The sequence below is a fragment of the Candidozyma haemuli genome (assembly GCF_002926055.2).
Source record: "Candidozyma haemuli strain B11899 chromosome Unknown A_2014730914, whole genome shotgun sequence".
NCBI classification, from domain to species: Eukaryota; Fungi; Ascomycota; class Pichiomycetes; order Serinales; family Metschnikowiaceae; genus Candidozyma; species Candidozyma haemuli.
In genome coordinates this window covers 1,546,273-1,565,367 of record NW_020289906.1, presented here as the reverse complement: position 1 = coordinate 1,565,367, position 19,095 = coordinate 1,546,273, and the positions used below count along the sequence as shown (strand labels likewise).

The 19,095-nt window shown below is 40.7% G+C and overlaps 4 protein-coding genes and 1 non-coding gene across 5 annotated transcripts; 1 reads left to right on the top strand and 4 right to left on the bottom strand. All coding sequences in view use genetic code 12, as the record gives it.

The window, feature by feature from the left end:
• Positions 1-2,613: 2,613 nt before the first annotated feature.
• On the bottom strand, positions 2,614-3,516 carry SUT1 (Sut1p; the record flags this gene model as incomplete). Its single annotated transcript, XM_025484423.1, has 1 exon — positions 2,614-3,516. One exon carries the CDS (start codon positions 3,514-3,516, stop codon positions 2,614-2,616), a length of 903 nt encoding a protein of 300 aa, XP_025342638.1.
• A 5,516-nt stretch (positions 3,517-9,032) lies between these two features.
• Positions 9,033-9,108, bottom strand: CXQ85_000685. The gene has a single exon. It is a non-coding gene; the product is annotated as a tRNA-Arg (tRNA).
• Positions 9,109-10,247: 1,139 nt separating this feature from the next.
• On the bottom strand, positions 10,248-12,323 carry CXQ85_000684 (uncharacterized protein; the record flags this gene model as incomplete). The annotated part of the gene is made up of 1 exon (XM_025484422.1): positions 10,248-12,323. One exon carries the CDS (start codon positions 12,321-12,323, stop codon positions 10,248-10,250), a length of 2,076 nt encoding a protein of 691 aa, XP_025342637.1.
• A 1,428-nt stretch (positions 12,324-13,751) lies between these two features.
• Positions 13,752-15,833, bottom strand: CXQ85_000683 (uncharacterized protein; the record flags this gene model as incomplete). Its single annotated transcript, XM_025484421.1, has 1 exon — positions 13,752-15,833. The coding sequence occupies one exon, from the start codon at positions 15,831-15,833 to the stop codon at positions 13,752-13,754; it is 2,082 nt and encodes a 693-aa protein (XP_025342636.1).
• Positions 15,834-17,227: 1,394 nt separating this feature from the next.
• CXQ85_000682 (uncharacterized protein) lies at positions 17,228-18,600 on the top strand (the record flags this gene model as incomplete). The annotated part of the gene is made up of 2 exons (XM_025484420.1): positions 17,228-17,397; positions 17,445-18,600. The coding sequence occupies 2 exons, from the start codon at positions 17,228-17,230 to the stop codon at positions 18,598-18,600; spliced, it is 1,326 nt and encodes a 441-aa protein (XP_025342635.1).
• Between the last annotated feature and the right edge of the window lie 495 nt (positions 18,601-19,095).

Below are 19,095 nucleotides of genomic sequence, written 5' to 3'. Positions count from 1 at the left end.
TGGTCAAGAAGAGTACTTCCTATGATATTTGACTAAGAAGAGAACTATTTGTGTGAGTTATTCAAAAAAAAGTACTTTCTATACCAGTTGTCTAAGAAGAGTACTCTTCATTTTATTGAATCAAGAAGAGTACCGTCTGAATTATTTGACTAAGAAGAGTACTTTCTAGGATAATTGACTAAAAAGTGCTAACTATGTGAGTTCTTCAAGAAGAGTACTCTTTATATCTATATCATTTCACTAAGTAAGAGAACCTCCTACTACTTATCCAAGGAGAGTACTATCTATGTTAGTTACCCAGGAAGAGTACTTTCTATATTGGTTATCTAAAGATATCTGCGTTGGTAATCCAAAAAGAGTACTCTTTATACTATTTATCCTAGAGAAGTACTCTTTCTATCAAATGCCCCAGAAGAGTGTTCTTTGTCAGTTATTAACGAAATCATCGTATATCCTTTCCTGACCATTAGCTAGAATATTTTACCTAAATAACAATAGAATATAGTTACAATGTTATTTTTTGGGTAACAAGCAATCAGTTATAAGTAATCTTATAAGTATAAGATGACCAATGAGTGACTTCTATCAAGCAAAAGTTGCTGGGAAGTAGCAGGTAATGAAAAAGTACTAGTAATTAAGTTTTGGGTATCAAGTATGTATACTTACTTGAAAATAGGTGGCTAATGAGTATCAATGATAGTAAGTAACAATTAGTAAGTAACAAGTAATGAGTAACACAAGTGTATTAATTAAGAACAATTAGTAACCGAGTAACCAAGTATAACTATTTATCAGTATAAGTACAAGTCAAAAGTAATCAATTAATATTAATAAACCAAGTAGCTAAGTAACAGTATCATTAAGTATTAATAAACTTATAATTAACAAGTAGTATAAGTAGAAGGTATCGTCAACTACTAATTATTAAGAGGTTATCAATAAGTATTGACTAGCACCTAACCAATGTTAAGTGAATAGTGATTACCATTAAGTAGTAAGTAATAAGTAGTTATCATTAAGTAATAAGTAGCCAAGTACTACGTAACTAATGATTACAGAGTAACAAGTAACGAGTACAAGTACTTAATCATAAGAATTAAGGACCAAACATCAAGTAGTTTTTATTAATTTAATACAAGTAATAAGTAGTAAGACTTAAGTAGTTAACATCAAGTACAAGTAATAAGTTGTTGTCACTAAGTCATGAGTAATAAGTAGTCAAGTATAACTAGATATCATCAAGCATTAAGTAGTAAGTAGTAACATTAACCAACGAGTAAGTATCTGATGATCATCAAGTAATCAGTAAGTGATAATCAAATACTGAGTACCACATATTGAGCAGTTATCATCAAGTAATGAGTAACAAGTAACTAATAACTGTCAAGTACTGAGTACCAATTTGTGACTAGTGATTATCAAGAATCAGTAATAAGTAGTATCATCAAATAGGAATTAGTAGTAAATAGTGAGAAATTAGTAGTAAGTAGTAAGTAATAAGTAATAAGTAATAAGTACATTGACTGTCATGAAGCAATAAGTAATAATTACTAGTGGTTATAGAGTAATCAGTGACAAGTAGAAGTAGTTGTCGAGAAGTGATTGATAGTAAAATTAGTTAACATAGAGTAATCATAAGTTATCATTAAGTAATGACTTACAAGTAACTAATGATTATAGAGCTATGAGTTACAAGTGGTGCTAAGTAATAAGTAGTAAGTGATAAGTAGTAAGTAGTGAGTAGTGAGTAAGTACTAAGTAGTAAGTAGTAAGTGATATGTAGTTAACATAAAGTAATCAGTAGTGAGTGTTAAGCAACAAGTAACTAAGGATAATAGAGTTACGAGTTACAAGTTGTAATAAGTAATAAGTAGAAGTACTAATAAGTAGTAAGTAGTAATAAGTAGCAAGTAACAAGTACTAACTAATAAGTAATAAGTATTAACCAATGATTATAAAGTAATGAGTTACAAGTAGTAATAAGTACTAACTTACGAGTAACAAGTAATAAGTACTAACTAATGAGTAATAAGTACTGATTCCAATTCGGAAGTAAGAACCCCATGCTATAACTATACTTCAACTACGCTCTCTTTAAACTGTTAAAAATTCTATTAGTACCCGTACCAATACTACTATGTATAAAATGCTGTAAACTTTTTCTTTATAGTCCTTGTTGAAAATGACTGTTTTTTTGTTTGAGGGGATTTTTGAAACCCATGAAATGAACGAAGTTGCAGGCAGCTGCCTTCTTATTTTTGTTGTGTTGGGGATGTTTTGGTGATGCAATGCTGGAAATGGAATGGTGTGGGGAGTTAAATGAGTGAATTCGTGGGAAAGCAGTTTCCAGGGCTTCTTTAGATGGAAATGATGGTTTCTGGAGTGCCAGGAGGGTCAATTTTGACCTCTGGGTTGTCTAGAGAGCTCCAGAGAGCGATCTAGATTAAATCTGGGAATAAGCATCGTCTAGCTCGCTCCTTCGTCGCTCGCTAGGTCAAATTTTGATGCCTAGGTCGCTCCTTTGGAGCTCCCTAGGGGTCGGCATTGTCTAGCTCACTCCTTCGTCGTTCGCTAGGTTAAATGTAAGCACCTAGATCGCTCCTTCGTCGCTCTCTAGGTGAAGCTGCACTCACTATCCTTCTTCACACACCCCACACACTTATTCAACTTCACATTCATCACACACTTCACCTTTCTCTTCCTACAAGCCGCACAAGAGCTCTTTCTAGCCAGTGCAGCCACGTCCAGACGCTTCTTCACTCTCAGAGGCGCCTTGGGCAGAGAAAGCACGGAAACTGACCCAACGGCACTCAAAGAACTTGATCTTTTGCTGTGAACGATATCTTCTTTAGTAAAACCTTTAGAAAAACAGCAATCGAGTTCTCTAGTAGCACAAGACGAACAAGGTCTAAATTTCACCAATTTGCCATTAGAAATGACCAAAGAAAACGACTCTTCAAGCAAAACAGCTTCTCCAGCTAAAAGCTTCCCTCTGGAAGCTTCTCCAAGCAGCTGCATCTCTTCAGCCTCTTCTTCTTCGACGTTTCTGCTTAAAAGTATAACTTCAGCGTTACACTTGACTTTTCTTGCTCTACAAGAATCACAACTGGGCCCAAGTCTCTGGCGACGCTTCTTTTCACTGAAATCAGCACTGGCAAGTTGTGGAGAAGCACTTCCAGACACTGGCGAGGAGGCTTGGACTGGATTATTCAGGTACTCACTTGAAGAAGAGAGTCTAGGGGAACCGCCTTGCGACAGTTCCGAGGCCGAACGGTACGTGGGCTGGTTCTGGTTGAATCCGTAGCTTTGGAGGCCCAGGAGACTTCTGGTGGTGGTGAAGTTATTGAGAGAAGTCAAGTTATCTTCCGTTAGACCGTTCACGCTCGTGATTGGCGGAAGGGAGACCCTGGCAGAGTCCACATACTGCACGGCAGGGGCGTAGTGGGAGCACGAGTGGGTCACGGCTCTGTCGCCGTTTCTCATGATGGAGTAGGAAAGAAGGTCGTTGGATAGCATGTTTTAGGTAGTTATTTCGATGGGGGCTCGACGAAAATTAATAGAAGTGGTACCAATCGAATCAGACGGACGAGACGAACACGATGGTGGTCTTGGATTGACGAAATTAGGCCGTTTCAGGGAGTTATAGGTAAAAGTCGGTTCGAGTCACCAGGTATAGATCTGGAGTCAGATAACGTCTGGAATGAAGTAAATTAAAAGGTTTTGTAAGTGGTTGGATGTTTCCCTGGTCCTGCCGGTGGAAAGTTGAAGATTTGGAAATATAGGGAAAAAAAGAAGAAAGTAGGAGAATTTGCTTGGGGGTTTTTCGGTATATATATATACGATTTGGCCCCATCACCGAAAGTCCGATTTACATGTGCCATTCCTGGCGGGTCCTGCCTACCCTCGGAAGTCGGAAGTTTCCCCCCTCGGACCTTGGAAATTTGTTAGGAATGTTAGGCCTCGGACTTGAGCGCTTCGCCGGCGCCATACACCCCACTTCCTGTATATAGTGCCCTCGGAACTCACTCACCACTCTTTTTGATGATTACGTCTTCGCTCACTGGACTTTTTATCCGGGGTTGCACGCGACATGGAGAAAACCGGGTGAAGGCGATGCCCGACGAGGGCATATGGGGAATCCATGAGAGGTTGTGTACAGGAACGGCCATCTGCTTTTTCCGGAGTTCTTCCGACGCCTCTCACGGGCATGTGAAAAGGGCAGGGATTGGGATAGCGGGTCGGCGGAAAGCAAAGCTATTTAATTTATAGCTTACCACAACCCTGAAGGGTTGTGGCCAGCTAACTAGGGGGGTTTAAAAAAAACTGGGAAATCAGGGCGGAGGGCGGGAACTTCTTTACCTGCAGTACATCCATTGATCCGAACGATGATGGAGCCACCCGTCTTACCTGCAGGACGCTGACTCAATGGGATTAAATATTCTTCGCGCCTCGGTCTTGAGTCAAAAAAAGAACCCCTCGCGGGCGTGAATATGAAGTCCGATGGTCGCTTCCGGTAAAGTGGATTGACTTCCGAGGGGGACTGTCTCCCCCACCCTCGGACCCCGACAAAAGGGTCTTCACGTGACCCTCGGAAATCGTACAAAAAACCGCTAACAAAAAAAAAAAGAATCAGAGTCAGAAAAAACCAAAAAAACCAAAAAGAAAGTACCAAACCTGGTCATGGAAAATCCTCTAATTTTAAAGATCTCTTAAAACCAAATAAAAACTCCTTTCCCATTTCAGCATTTCCACCTTCCTCGATGCCTCGGAAGGTGATTTAAATTTCCCCACGTCGTCAAGGGGCGGCTCCGCTGCTCCGTAAAAAGCGTTTTTTTGTTTCCTTCATTGTCATTTATCTTAACTCGGGGAGAGGCTGGTTTTTTTTTTTCGCAGCCACATGAAAACGTCGTTCCGTGACTGTATGCAGGATGTGGTTTTAAAGGATAGCATTTATCTCCACCAATACTTCTTCAAAGTTTATGAAAATTGGCAGGTCCATAGAAAAGCTGTTTTTCTATCATGTATCCAAATTTCAGCTAATTCTGACCAACCCTTCACGAAATAACTGGGGTATTGGTGGCCTGGGGAGGGTGCGTTTCCTGCAGTCCGATAAGGAAAAAACCAGGCGAACAATGGAAGATGAAAAATTCCTCGTGCCGAGGAGCACCTTCACAGGGAAAGTTGCAAAGGGTAGTCAAAAAGGGTCCAAAAAAGTCCAGAAAAAAGTCTCTGGGGCCACGGAAAGTGGCGGAATTCAAATCTACAGGTCATTTTACCCTAGCAGGTCTTTTTCTGGCCGTTTTTTGACCATTTTTCGCCCACTTTTCGGGCTTTTTTGCCTTGGCCCTTTAGCGGCCCCGGACCATCCGGTGTTTTTCCAACCCAAGTAGCCGCTGGTGCATTTGAAAAAACGTAATGTAGTCACTGACCATCCATGAGGAAATGGCGGTGTAGACGGTGATTTTGGAGAAATTTGGATCGTTTTTGGGCAACTTTTGGCTGGTTTATGGTGGTCAGAAAAAGGCCTATTTTTCACGTTTTTTGAAGGTTTTAAAGATTCCTACTCTTTTTCAAATTTCGTTTTTAAGGTCTGGTTTCCATGAAAATGCATGTATTTTCGGACTCCAATGCCCCTGGAAAGTTTAATTCACAGAGAAATTGCAGGTGGGAGGAAGCAGTAGGTGATTTAAAGAAGTCAATGGTTTTCCATAATTTTTCCATGATTTTCTTAGAAAACACCTTTTTCGGACTTTCCAGGCCCGTAGAAACCTCCACGAGGTCGTAGCCAACCCGTTTAGCTCAAAATTGGTCCTTTTTGGGCGAAAATCCGTCATCTCTATATCCTCTCACAACCCATTTATATACATATTCAAACATCCACCAAACGGCGTAGTTTCGTTGAGTCCCCCGTCGCTGGCCGTTTCCGGTGCCTTCCCTTTGTGTTATCCATCTCTTGAAATTACCCTTCCGTGCATTTTGGTCTGCTGAGACGTTCCTCGGCTACTTGTGGAGAGGCAATGGTAGTTGACGAATTTTGATGGTTTTTGGGAAAAGAAGGCTCCTTTTTTGTTGTTTGGGATGGATTTGATTGTTTTCAAAGAAAACAGTTCGTTTGGTTGGTTTTTGGAAAAGAAACTGTCCATTTACGTTTCTGGCTGGAACTCCCAAAGAAGAAGCGTACAAGCTGTAAATGATATTTAGGGACTTCCCTGAGTTTCAGGAATACCCAGAACTCTTGGAAAGTGTCTTTTTGGCTTCTTTGGGTGGTCTTCTGGGGGTTTTGGAGAAGCCAGTGAGTGCCAGGAAATGCATGTACAACGTCAAATATCAATAGTAATAGTGGACATTCAGGATCTTCTGGAGGCTTAAAATGACGATTTTTTTCAATTTCTAGAGGTTTTCTGGTAGCCTGATTGGCGCTGGAAGAGTTAGGTTAAGGGAATTAACGAAAAGGTTTATATGTAAAGGAAGAGTAATGACCGAAGTCAAAGGAAGAGCTGGGGACCAGAAGAAGGGCATTAGGAGATTCATAATCGTCTTTTGGATAGAACAAGTATTTTTACAGCTTCTTAGAGATTCAACTTATTGTATTCTTAAACATTCAGTGTTTATTGGAAACACATGTTTCTTCGAATGTCTTGAACGTATACACTTTTCACTTACTTCTGTAAACTATGATATTATTAGGATATATGGCATTCTAAGTGTTTGTGGTATTTTTAAAAGTTTACCGTACTCTAAGCAAATATGGTAATCTAAGTGTATATGGTATCTTAAGTGTATATGGCATTCCAAGCATATAAGATATTTCAAGCATATATGGTAATCTAAGAACTTTTAAATGTTTATTCATGGCCCCTTCGAAAGGCATTTATTTAACTTTCAGAGTATACCGGGTTTCTGAAAAGGAGGTCTATTGATAGAAAAGTTCCTTGTTTGCATAGAGGTTATATCTAGTATACTTGACTTGTATCTACATTGAGAGGTCTTCCAAGTATATGCCATTTCAAGTACATGTCATGTATTTCTGGATAACGGTATTCTGAGTCTTTGTGGTTTTCTAAGTATAAGTAGTACTCTGAGTGTAAGGCATTCTAGGTCTATGGTATTCCAAGTATATAAGTGGTATTTCAAGTATATAAGTACGTGGGTCTTCAGGGCGTTTGTGGGATTCAAGATAGAGTAAGTCCATGTTATACTAAGTACATGGGTATTCTTAGGTTAAGTGGTATACAAAGTACATGGTATGCTAAGGAAACTACTAAGTAATGGGTATTCTAAGTATATTTGGTATTCTAATTCTATGGTATTCTGAGTATAAGTGGTATCCTATTTCAATATTCAGAGTATAGGTGGTATCCTAAATTTTCTGAGTATATGACAATCAAAGAAAACTACTAAGTAAAAATGGTATTCCAATTACATGGTATACTACTTATATGGCATTCTAAGGAAACTACTTAGTAAATATGGTACACTAGTGAATATGGCATTCTAAGTATTTGGTACACTAAGTATATTATAGAGTAAGTATATGTGGTATTCCGAGTTTGTGGCATCCTAAAAAACAACTAAGTAAATATGGTCTTCTATTTACTTGTGGTATTCTGAGTCTCTGGCATTTTCAGTATATCTGGTTTTCTAAATATATGTGGTATTTTGAGTATATGGTATCTCAATGAAACGACGTCTAGACCACTCTGACTTACCTGGAACGTATCTCTCGTACTCTTGATTTTCATGTTCACTTAGTAGTAGTTTGAGTATTGGTATTGTGAGTATACATGGTATTCTAAGTATACATAATATCCTAAGTACATACGGAACACTAAGTGTATGGTATACTAAGTCTAAGTGAATCTGGCATTAGTATATGACATTCTAAGTATATGGTATTTCATTTACATGGTATACTAAGTATACATGGTCTTCTGAGTATCTGGTAACTACTTAGAACAAATGGTATCCTAGAACGAGGCCTGTAGCACTCTGGCTTGCAAAGAACGTACTTCTGGTATTTTTAACTTGTATATGTAGTTATTTGTAGTAACGGTAGTTTAGTGTTTCGGTGTTTAAGCAATCATGGTACTCTAAGTATACATGGTACACTAAGTATATATTGTACAGTAAGTAATTATGGTATTCTATCTATATATGACTCTAGATGTTATAATATAAGGTCATTGGTGAATGGCATATCAAAAGCTCTTAAGCGTGATTTTCCTGGTGTTAATTGAAGCTTTCATGTCCTGAAACATGTCATTATGTCTTTCTTCAAAGCCTAAATAGAAAGAAATTTCCTGATCCTTGCCCTTTGCAGACCTCCAGTTTTAAATAAACCAGATAAATCGTCCATTTCTGCTGAATTCTCTGGAGTAATTAAGTCCTCTTTCTGTCAAAGGAGCTTCTTGGAACTCAACCAGGAAGAGGTCATCTCATGAACTATCTCTGGACTACAAAGAGATCTCTCTACATCCAACTAAAAATAAAACTACAATTTTATCTGTTTCTTCTTCTTTCTGGGATTTCTAGACCCCTTTAAGCTGGTTTCCATACTCTTCTCTTCTTTATAGGTCTTCAGTTCCAGTGTTAACTTTCCTATACTGGCCAGATCCTCAAGAAAGTGATCCAAAACTCCAGCAACAACACCCAGTAATTAATTTCACGCAAAACTCACCTTCCAAACCATCTAAATACCGTAAAAACTGGACTTCTGTCTGTCTGGATATGTTTTTTCTTGGAGGTTCTAATATATCCACCTAAACAACCGAAAAAGTTGCCTTTTCGAGCCGAAAAAAAGCCACACTGACCTCCTTCATCCCTAAATTCGGTTTTTGATACATTTTCTGTTCCTGTACCGTTTGTTCTCCCTTTTCGTGTGCTCTCGTGTTTATATGGTTTCAGCCAAATGCGAAAATAGACTTCCAAAAGCCACTGTGACATTCCACACACCACAAAAATACAAAAATACCCTGTTAAACCTTAAAAGCTAAACTCTTTAAGGTCCACAATTTCCAAAAACAAAAAAGAATTAGAACCCACGCCGGGACTCGAACCCGGAATCTTTTGATTAGAAGTCAAATGCGCTAACCATTACGCCACGCAGGCGGGCTAATATTTGATAAGTTTTACTGGTTTGATAATACCCACAAATTGGGAAAACCCTAATATTTACTAAGTTTTGTTATTTTTAAACATTTTTTGTGGCTAAAACGTTGTTCTGTAGAAATCTGAGCCAGAAATTCCGATTTTTCGTGGAGTTATGAGTAAAACCATTTTAAGCTTATTCTAAGGAACTAAAGGAAGCCTAAACAGTTCAAATAGTCCTCCTTTTGTCCTCAAATTACGTTAAAACATTGCTGTTATTTTTTGATTTGTAGCACTTTACATTTAGTTGACTCCCTAGTTCTTTTACGAGCTTCTATTCTCCTTCATTATTTATCTGGATGAATATAACCACTTTGATCGATTTGATCCACCCAAATGTGTCTCTTTTACGTTTATCTTTCTTAAGGGTCTTTTTTTTTAATTTTTTTTTTTTTTAAATTAAAATTGGTCACCTACAAAGAAATGGTAAACACAAAAAAAAATTTATAGATGATTGTGAAAGTGATTTACTTATTTAATTGACCAATACTCTTTTAGTAGAATTCCCAAAATGGTTTGTTATTTTACCATCATACTTTTTTTTTTATATTAAAGTCAGAAATACAATTTGTTGATTAAACCGTTTTTTTTATAGAAATTTTTAATCAACTTCATCAGTGGACAAAAAGCATCCACGCGGTGAATAATTGTATGTATTAAAATGCATTTGACTTTCATCTTAAGTTATTGAATTTGTCGTTTTTCTAAAACAGAAAGTGTTTATTAAATCAAAGTACGAAACATTCAAAATATACTACAATTGGAAGAGCATTAAATAAATAAAGTGGTTTCAAGGATTTTCTTAGTTCAAAATGAATACTAAAAAAAGCAGTAAATATCTACAAATAAATAAATGTGTAGAGAAATCACCAAAAAATTACATCTAATTATAACCAGAAAGGTTTACTTTCTAGATCAATTTATTCCTTGCTAAGGCTTACAATTTTCTATGTTCTCTTTGTTTCTTCATGAATAAAACATGAAGAAAACGAATTACCAAAAACATTGACCAAATAAAAGAGCAAACCTGTCCATAAAAAAAACAAATCATCATACCATTTTTCATATTTCTTCTACTGTTCCTCTTTGACAAACGATATTCAACCAACGCAATGCTTCTCAATTGAAAACTCGTCCAATTTCTGTTTTATTACACCTGAATCTTCATCTTGAAAGCCATTAATGGTTTCAGTCCCCACAAGCTTTCTATAATCACATTCCTTCTCTGAAACATCTGCATCTTCTGGAGGAACAACATTCTCACCTGTAAGGTCGATTCCTTTTCCAGCAAGTACTAATTGAAGCAGAATATCACTTGAATATTTATCTCTCTCCAAGTTTAAATCTAAGGAAGACGATTTTCCCACAAAGTTTGAACTGAAACATGCTTTCATGTTCAGCACAACTTTCGGAAGCTCCTCCTCAAAGATTACGTCTCTGTACCAAAAGTTTCCACAGTCTGATTCTTTTAAAATGCTCGTGGAGTTCCTGTAGGAGTCATAAGCGTACCATGTTTGATCTTCAGAGTCAACTTTGAAGCTTATTGAACGAGCTGCTTCGGATTCTTTGACTTTGTATGGCCAGACCATTCTGAGCTTAATCAAATCATCTAAACTCATTTCTTCTGTTACAAGTAGCCCTTCTTCCCCCAGTGGTAGCTTAAGCAGGCTCAAGTATAGAAATTCTACTCTCATTGAAGAATAATTCCCCCAGTAATTAATCAAGTCCTTTGTTATAATCGGTGGCTCTTCACACCTCAACAAGCTCCAAAGGGACCTTGGAATGTCGGCAGAAATGGTGCCTTCATTGTACGATATCACTGGAGAGATCCATTTATAAGAGATTCCCTCTTTGGAAACCTTCAACTGCTGCTGCTTCATGTAGCATCTTGAGTCTCGGTAAATCTTATCCTTGTGAAGCGCATAAAACGCTTTGCTGGGGAACACCTCATCTATATTCCCATTAATGCATGTTATGAAAGTTACAGCTACCACATGGTCTTTGCCATGGACCAAACTGGTCTGTTGCATCTCAATAACGCCTTTGCAGCGATCCAGGATATGAAACGCCATGCTTCCAATCTTAAGGTCAAACAGAGACCGGTCAAAAACCTCCATAAACATTCTTCTCTGTCTGGGAACCTTTTTGATATAAGAAGCAGGGTTTTTGGCAACAAAGAGACGCTTGAGAGCATGGTAGTCAGCCTGTGCAACGTCCACGTCAACCAAGCGTTCCAAAAAAAGCTCCAGCCCGTCATGTAAATCCTTCAACTCCACAGAAACTTTAATTGCATACGTTTGAGTTTTAGACGAAGAGTAGAATGAAGGCCCCACTTGGGGAATACATCCTTTCAAGAGTTTCACGGGAACGTTAAAGTACGCCAGGTTTCCACACTCCACAAAACATGTCTGGCGCAGAAGTTTCACAACATTCAACGTCTTTTTGGCCTCAGACAGCGGCACTGGCGTACTGCTTAGCTCCAAGAGTTCTGTACTGACACAAGTTATGGCCAACGACGGACGGTCAGATAAAACCTTACTGAAAAGCTGGATCCTCACACATTCAGACACTTCCAAGCCTGGGTAGACAATGTGGCAGCCAGAGCTGTGTTTTATCCAATTGGGGCCTTCAAAGGTTGCTTTCAACCGGACATATCCAGCGGTATCTTTCCCAAACCCTCTGCATTCACCTTTACGTTCCATGTCTTTGGCAGTGTACAAAGTTTCACTCAAACTGGAGCTGGCATGTTCAAATTCGTACTGTTTGCCATCCACAGAAGCAGAAATACAGCCCAAAGGCAAATCCAGCGGTTTGGTGGTTCCACTGTAGCACGTCAACTGTTTAGGAAGAAATATCCCACATTCAAGCTTCTCTGGGTGGTCCACGAGCTCCACCAGTTCTGCCAGGTCCACCAGTTCCGTCAGGTTTATCAGATTCACCAGCACTTTGTCTGAAAGCACTTCAAGTGACTCTGGATCGTCCTCAAACTTGACTTCAAACTTGGTGATGGCTAAAACAGACTCTTCATACGGACAAACCCTGGTGGAGTGGGAATTATAGGTTAGAGGGTGCTTGGAAAGGGCCTTGAAGGCCAGGACGGCCACTTTCGAGAGACTAAACTCGGCTGCTTTGAAGTGTTCAAATACGTAGAAGGTTTCAAGGCGGTGTTCGTCCATTTTGGTGAGAGAGAAGAAGAGAAGAAGAGGAGGTTGATGGGTTTATATGTACTTTAGCTGAAGGGGTGTCCCCGCAGGAGATACTGCTTTTGGAGATGATGTGGGTTGATGTAGGTTGAAGCAAACAGGTGTTTTCTGGTTTGGGTTGGTGCTTGGGTTGGTACTGGGTTTGGGTATTCACCAGCCAGTGTTCACTACAGAGAACTCAATTACATCTATTTTTTTTTCTATTTCATCGAGGAAGCTTTAGTCTGTGTTTTGGGGGGTCCTGGAATTTACAGGGGCGCTTCGTCTTCGTCGTAGATCCCACGTTCCGTTTATTGTGTATCTCTTGAAGCTTTGCGGCACTTCCTCAAGCATAATCCAACATGACCCGGCTGTTTTTGATTAGAGGAACACGAGGGCCCCTTGGAATAATTATCTGGCCATTTTAGGGGCATTGAAGTGTTTTGGGGTCTTTTGGGGTGAAATTGGTGGAAATAGGTTGAATCCATATTCTGAAACGAGGGCTGGTTTCTGAAACACCACATACAAAGCGCATGTGTTTGCAGTAAGGAATGTAAAAGAAAAGGATATCAGATGAAGTTTTAGTGTTCTAGAATAAAATAGGCTATTACAGTTGAAGAGTTCGCTTTCTGGAAGGTCTCTCTTTTGGTATTACGAGAAAACAGCTTCAAGTGAATGTATCCATAGAGTATTCTTAAGAGAGCACTTATTTGTTTTTGAAGAAACCTATGAAGATAAAAAAGAATTAGGTATTCTGAAGGAACCAAAGGTTTCTGATTTCAAATTATAAACATTTTGATTCTTGATGGATTATCTCTTCTGAGTACTAATAAGTCTACTGGAAGTCTTCCACCAACTCACAGAATCCTGGTAAAGCACATTTTGCAATTAAGTCTTCTTTAAAAGGTCAATATAAGTATATTTTATGAGTTTTAAAGCAAGAATCTGCTGTTTCCAGGAGTACTTCAAATGTGTGTAGAATGCTTGACTGACTACTGGTAAACAACGACACTCCAGAATGAAAAGAATCGAACATAGGAAGAGTAAATGAAAAAGGACATAAGCGTCCGTATGAAAGCATGTTTTTTTTATCACCTTTACCAATTATTTGAAAGTTTTATATCAAATTCATTTTACATCTTTCATTGAAAGCTAAAGTAGGTATATTGAAGACTCTCTTGAATCACATTCCATTACTAGCACAAGTAGAGTTCCCTCTTCTTGATAAAAGCACAGAATACGTGAGTCCTGGGAACTCAAAGACACCTGTTCTTTTCTTACTCCAAAAACGCCGTCTTTTCTTATACTTACCCAGTAGCATATCCTAAACACCAAACAACACCAAGCACCACCACAATTCCCTAACCTTAACCAACCCAAACCTAAACACATAAATCCTTCAAATCATTACTTCAACTTCTCCTACTCCACCTCAGGCCACTCTTCATCACTCAACTCAGCCAAACCCACTCCACAAATATCCTCAACCTCCAGCATATCCCTAAACTCGCCAAACCTCTCCACCTCCTCTGGATCCGCCAAAACAGCATATTCTGGCGGAATAACTTCATACCCAGTAACATCCACACAGTCTAAACACACAGCTAGAGGAACCTGAACCAGACAAGTCTGGCTGGAGCCCATGGACCGAAACGTGAAACTCACGTCCAAAGTGGTTCTTTTGAATACATTGTTGGTGTGGAAAGTGGGAAGAATGCCTTTTAGATCGCCATTGAGCCATTTGGGTGAAACGTCCATATACCATTCATTGCCTGTTTCAGATAAGGTGAAGTCGTCCCAGTGAAACACTTCTTTTGAAGCCAGAACAAAGCAGAACTCTTCTTTTTCTGGATCAGCTTCTTCTTTGATTCTGGCAACCACAAGGTCCAATTTAAGGTCTATAGAAGTGTCTGGCGTAACTTCCCATGAAAATGGACATACTATTCTGACTGTAAGAAACTCAGAAACCTTCATTCCGTTGGCGACCACCACTCCTTGGCCTTTGAGGTTTGGATGGAGTTTTGGGGTTGTAATTGGACGCAAGTACATGGGTTTGGTGGTTTTTCTGGTGCTGGTTTGGAAAAATACAACCATTGGACCTTCAGCGTAGTCCAAATGACGAAGCTCTCGGTTCAGAATGTCCCAGAGATCCAAAGGAAGGTTTTTTGTAAAGAACATCCCGTTATTGGTGATTGTGGGCCCGATCCAGAGATACTGGGTGTTTGCTTTCTGTACCTTGAAGAGTCTGTATTCCATGGAACAGTATAAGTCCAGGCTGGCTTTCTCTGAGGTCCAGAAGTCTTTGGAGGGTCCTAGGGTCTTGATTTCGCTATTCTTTGATTGAATGTTGGTTATGGTAATGACTTTGTTGAAGCCATGGACTAGAAGTGTCTTTTGCAGCTCAGGCACTGTTTCACATTGGTCCAAAACGTCAAACGACGCTTTGGGGCCGTCAGGAATAAATTTAGAAGGTCTGTGGGCTTCAATAAACAAGCGGTTGTACGTTGGTCCGCTTGGTAAGCTTCCCTTGGCCTGCTTCTTTAAAATAAGACTTCTAAGCGTCTTTTCGTCCATTCTGGCAACATTTATATCCACCAACCGCTCTACCATAAGCGGAACGACCCTTTCCAAGTCTATCAACCCTACTCTCACTTTAATAGCATAGTTTCGAGTCTCTGTGGAAGAATAAAACGTTGGTCCCACGTCTGGAATGGACGACTCGTATACTTCCCGTGGAAGAGCAAACTTACATGGACTTTTAAGGCACTGGAAGTAGTTTTTGTATGATAACTTCTGGAAGCGAAGCGTTTTCGTGCTTTTAAAGCCTTTCTGGTTAACACAGGTAAGCTCCAAAAGCTCAACGGTCACAGAAAGAATTGCCAATGAACAGAAACTGTCTATTTCCGTCTTTGGACTACAAGTAACCTCAAGTGTAAGTGCTTCTTCCACCTTCATGTCTGGATAAACTGTAGGAGTAGAAGTATCCTGGTTGAGCCAGTTTGGAGGACAAAGACTGGTTTTCAAGTGTACATGGCCTTCTCTGGAATAGCCGTAACCGATTATTTCAGCTCTCCTCTGTGTTTCATATGGACAAACCAATGTTTCACTTAAAGTAGACCCAACTCCTTCCATATAGTACTTCTGGCCTTCAAACTGAGCCACAAAGCAGGCCAGGGGGCCAAAACCTTCCCCAGTATATCCCTTTAACTGTCCTGGAGCCACAACCACACATTCAAGCTTATTTGGGCATTCAAGGACTCTGGATTTTAATGTCTTTGTGAACTGAAGCTCGATCTGCTCATACCTTCTGGTAAACTTCATCTGAAACTTCGTAACAGCCAAAACCAAGTCCTGGTAACGGCATACTCTGGTTGTATGAGAGTGGTACTTGAAAGGAGTATCTTTAATAGCCTTGAATGCCTGGGAAGTCACTTTGGAGAAGCTAAACTCGCTGGAACCAAAGTACTCAAAGACATAGAAGGTTTCAAGGCGGTCCCTGGACATCTTTTGGGTATCTTTTGGGGTATAGAAGAAGAAAAGGAAGAGTGTTTACTGGTGGTTTAAATATACGTTAAGGAGGGGGAAGAGTCCTGGAGTTGCCGTCAAGAAAGGCATTAAGGTTGGAATTATAAAAGTTTAGGGAACCAGGAAGGAAGGTTTGAATCCAGGCGGTGCTCCATTTAGGGCTTTTAGTGGTTTGGAGAAGCTGGTGGACACTATAGTTACCGTTAATTGACGGGAAGAGGCATCTTTTAACTTGATTAGCAGCTTCGCCTCTGAAAGCTTCAAATGGCCATTTGGGGAGTGGAAGAATAACAGGTAAGTGAAATCAAGGCAATTTCTTAGGCTGAGTGTGCTTTCTTTATAGGGAAGCTCCAGTCTTATTGAACTCAAGCCTTTCAATACCAGAAGCGCCAGAAACGTGGCCTCCAAAAAAGAAAACAAAAACAACAATAACTGACCAGTTTCTAAAGTTCACTTTTACTGGTTTTTTACCCAAAATCATGTTTTTGGTGGCTTTTGTATGTTCACATACACATAGTATGTATACTCACTTAGCAGTCCGTCTAAGGACAACACTTTCAGACAAGTAAACAGAAAAACAACCAAACTGAACCTCCCTCCTGCTCTTCCTGGTCCTCTCTTCCTCCCCAAATACTCCTTTTCTTGCAAACACCTCACTTCCAACCACAACCTCACTGAGCACCATACCCTCTCTTCTCACCCATATACCACATCTACAAGTCCCATTTATTTCTACCACCAACGTCAAAACCAAAAAACCAGCCCCATCTACGTTTTCTTCACCCCTTAATACCACCAAAACGCCTCTTTTCTGCTCCCCCTGACCCCCCTTCCCGTCCCCAGCCCAGTTTTTCCACCAACCTTCCCTCCCAGAACTCCCCAATTTGCAGCCACCGCCAAACACCCAAAACACCCCTTTCAAAAAATAAAAAACAACTTACCGCCACCCTGCCACCCCAAACCACCCCCATTTACACTCCTTTCCCTCCTCCCACCACCTCCTCCACCAAACCCATATCCACTTTCTCACCTCCCTCAACGTCCACCAACCACCGCCAACAACCCACCACAAAACCCCCAAAACACCTCCAAAACCCCTAAAACTCACCCTCCACCCTCTTCAACCACCTCTCTTTCCCCCACCTTCATCTCACCTCCTCCCCATCACTCCTTCCCAAAATCCACCAACCTTGTCTCTCCTTCCCCTTTGGGCCAATACATAAACATCCATCACTACACCTTCCCTTCCAAACCAACCACATCCCAATACCCAACCTCCCCTCCATCCCATGCTAAACACGCCAATCAAGAAAATACGGGCACTAAACCTTCTGTCGCCTCGACTGCCTGGCTCTCCAGTACGCTACCCGTCCATGAGTGACTTGCCTGGTTCCAGTCCAAAAGACCATATGTTTGAGAACATGGTGGATAAGGGTTACTCCCAGACATTCAGTAACAGTGTCCTCCAGGAGCTTGATCTAAGGGCCCAGCAGATATCTGGACACTTGGAGCCGCTGCCTGAACAGAAACAGAGACGCAAACGGTACCTGGGGGCCATAAACCGATGTTTCAGAAGATGGAGAGTATCAGTTCCCACTATGCTGCTTCGAGACAGATGCAGAGGCAGCGGGAACGGGTTTCGCCGGCGAAGGAGGTCAATTCGAGTGCTACGAAGAAGAGGAGAACGCTTAATGGGCCGGAAGAGATGTTTGGCGATGTGGATAAGGAAAACGAGCTGCCGTTGAGGAGGAAGGACCCTGAACGGAGAGAGAGGGTGGGGTTTGGGGAGAAACCGACCTTGGCGCCGCCGAGGGGGACGCAGACCTCGTGGAGTCCACAAAGAACCAGGAGGATGGAGTCTCCAGAGAGGATGGAGTCTCCAGAGAGGAAGGAAGGTTCACCTTCTAGATTCACCAGAATCTCCCCTTCAAAGGGCCACATGAACTTGAATTCGTTGCTTGACCACGATATGGACACGGAAGGTGATTCTCCTGCTTTGGACGAGTCTCCTCGTGCAAGCGATTCAAACGATAAGGTATTCGCCAAACCGTTCCCGAAACAGCGCCAGCTGTCGTTGCAAATGGCCGGCGTGGCTCCGTCGTCGTCGAGTCTATATAAACTGGCGGCGCCAAACCAGCTGAGACTGTCGATTCCAAGTCTCCAGAAGAAACCGTCGGTTCCCAGTCTCCAAAAGAAACTGTCGGTTCCTAATCTTCAAAAGAAGCTGTCAATTCCTAATCTTCAGAAGAAACTGTCAATTCCTAATCTTCAAAAAAAACTGTCAATTCCCAGTCTCCAGAAATCACCCTCCTTTAAATCACTGATCCCCAGTCTTCAACCGAAACAGTCAGTTCCTGACCTCCAGAAACCATCTACTCATTTCCAGAAACCATCTACCCATTTCCAGAAACCAGCAGCACCGGCAGCCCCAGCGGCCCTTCAAAAAAAACCGTCAGGCTCCAACCTCCAAAAACCTACAACCCTTTATAAAAAGCCGTCGGTGCCCAGTCTCCACAAGAAACCTTCAGCTTCCAACCTCAACCAGTCTCCTTCGGGAACCCGTAACTTTACCATTCCCCAGCCCTTCTCTTTATACGATAGACCCACCGTTCTGTCTTCCCAGAAGTCTTTGGCCAAAGAACAGGCGTCCAGATCGCCCAGCCATATTTCCCTTAACAGCATGAACTCGGAAGTGAGCCAACGGTCGCTCAGCAAGTTCCAGAAGTTCAAGAGCAGGTTTTCGTGATTCGCTGGCTGGCCAGTAGACACAGAACCGACTTTTTTTAAATGATACCAAGACGTTGCATAGTCACCTAATGTTATAGAAACAATACAAATGATGAATGAGAGGAAGTGTAGTTGATGTACTCAATGCTAAGCAGTTGGTGTTTTGTGGGCCAAGATAAGGAAAGGGGGTGTCAAAAGAGGCTAAGTGGTAGTTTCTAGGCATTTAGAGTTGTCTTTGGCTTGGTACTTGGAGATGGATATATGCTTAAGTGAGAAGTAGAAGTATACTGGTTAGACTCCCAGCCAAATAGCCCCAAGTGGTCAAAAAAAGCTTGAAAGGTAACCAAAAGCCTACATTAACCTCCATAGCATGACTTGGAACCTTCTTAAACTTCTATCTGTCAAAATTGAAGGAAATACACACCTACTTCCTCTAATAGTAGTACCTTATATGGGCAATTTGCAGCCATTAATAGCCCCAAATAAAAACAACTCCAGAAACCCAAAACACACT